The sequence below is a fragment of the Protobothrops mucrosquamatus genome, unplaced genomic scaffold (genome assembly GCF_001527695.2).
Source record: "Protobothrops mucrosquamatus isolate PMUCROS unplaced genomic scaffold, P.Mucros_1.0 scaffold_19, whole genome shotgun sequence".
In the NCBI taxonomy this organism is placed as follows: domain Eukaryota; kingdom Metazoa; phylum Chordata; class Lepidosauria; order Squamata; family Viperidae; genus Protobothrops; species Protobothrops mucrosquamatus.
The window spans coordinates 2141176-2143026 of record NW_015386095.1 but is presented as its reverse complement, the minus strand read 5'-3'; the positions used below and the strand labels follow the sequence as shown (position 1 = coordinate 2143026).

Here is a 1851-nt window from a genome sequence, read left to right as displayed (position 1 = left end):
TAATAATGAAGCCTTCTACGTTAGCCCTTCTTTTTCTTCAGTTGTTTGAACTGTCGTGCAGGGATGGAAATTCACTTCTGGCAATAAGATTCAATAATTGTCACGATCCAACTATTTCAATTTAAATGTTTCTAAAATAACTCAGAATAATTTATTTAAAATATAAAATCATCTCTCTCCCATCTTTCTCTTTCCCAGTATCAAAGACAATTGAAATTTCAAATTCAAAAATGTCTACCAATGCAATATAAGTCGTTCTAAAGAAATTACTGGGTTATTGATACTTTTAATGTCTAGTTTTAACATTTGAAAACAAGTACAATTAAAAGTTGATTCGGAAAAATCTGTCTACTTTAAATATATATATATCTTAGCCAAACGTGGTCAGGCTCATGTGCTCATCTAAGCATATTTGTTTTTCTTTTCTTAGATGTCTTTTTGGAATGAATATACTCTTAGGGGTCCTGGCTCAAAAACAGGTAAGACAAAAACAATATAGTGATGTATCAATTTTTTTTCACATATAGTATCTTGGTTTATTCTCCTGTCTGTGATGAATTACAGCTATTCTTTCAGTGGATATGGCAGACAATAGATCCAAGCTGTAATCAGTATATTCATCTTCAATAAGAAATTTGTGGCAGTTCTTCTGATGGACACAGCAGAAGGAATTGTTAAAACTATGATATTGGCAAAAATGATTACGGTACATTTATACTAGAAAAGGGTATTCACAGTATTACAACTTGATATTTTCTCTTTTAGATGCTATATTTTATAATATAGAATCTCCTCCCCAAATCTTTCCTAAGCTACTGGGGCAAATTGGAAGGGTATTAATATAAAACTTTTTTGGTTGACCCCTTGCAAGAATTTCTTAATAGAAGATACTTAAAATAGACTGCCACTGGTCAGGTTGAACTTCCTGACATGTCCTAATCTATCTAGTTGGGGTTTTTTAGGTATTCTTCAAACAGCAATTCTCTTCAGTTGGAGCAAAGAAGGAATATTTTGTGTTGACTGAGTGAACACATGGGACGCGGGCCTATTGCAGCAGGAATAGCAAGTCAAGGGATAAGAAGCCACTATTTTCTCCTCCACTTTCCTTTCTCCTGCCTGCCTTCAATTGCTACAGCTTGGGGGGGGGGAAACCTGGTACCCAAGAATTTTTATAATGGAAAAGCTAAGCAGAGAGATTTGTTTGGGACTCAGAGAGTTCTACTTACACCCCACAGAAAGGATCTTCAGGTCTTCCTGCCTAAAGGCCAGAAAATTATCATACAAAGTCAACAAAGTTTACTAAAAATGGAAAAATAAGGCAACCCTCTCTCTCTCTCTCTCTCTCTCTCTCTCTCTCTCTCTCTCTCTCTCTCTCTCTCTCACACACACACACACACACACACACACACACACACACACACGTAAAAGCCCCAGTAAAACTAATCACATTACCTCCTTGAATATGTTGTTGGATTTTAGCAAGTTTTGAGAGTTTCTTGTACAGAGAAAAGTCTGCCTCTCCTTCTTGTGCATTTCTATGCAGCCTTTATTTTTGTCCTTCCTCCATTTTATGGAATGTAGAAATAATTGAAAGCCTCTTTGGGCAAAACAGTGGTCTCCCCAGTCATGGAGACTGCTTCACCTCTGACTGTTACTTGTCACCTAATTCTTTAGCATTTAAGAGATATACTTGTACTTCAAAAGATGCATAATGGGTATATTGCTTTTATAAATCTAGAAAATAACTTAAGGAATTTATTCCTTATATTTATTGGCATACTGTGATCACATTTTCTGGCAATACTGGATTAAAGTGTGATTTAGGGTAGATCAGGAAACAATGAGAGGATC

At 35.6% G+C, this 1851-nt stretch overlaps 1 protein-coding gene across 3 annotated transcripts in view; it reads left to right on the top strand.

Moving 5' to 3' along the window:
• PRRG4 (proline rich and Gla domain 4) overlaps positions 1 to 1851 on the top strand; it is a 21791-nt gene that overhangs the window by 6155 nt on the left and 13785 nt on the right. For all 3 annotated transcript variants that reach the window (XM_015831565.1, XM_015831571.1, XM_015831578.2), the window contains exon 4: positions 431 to 479. In XM_015831565.1, coding sequence (XP_015687051.1) covers positions 431 to 479 — 49 coding nt within the window. The remainder of the gene's footprint in view (positions 1 to 430; positions 480 to 1851) is intronic.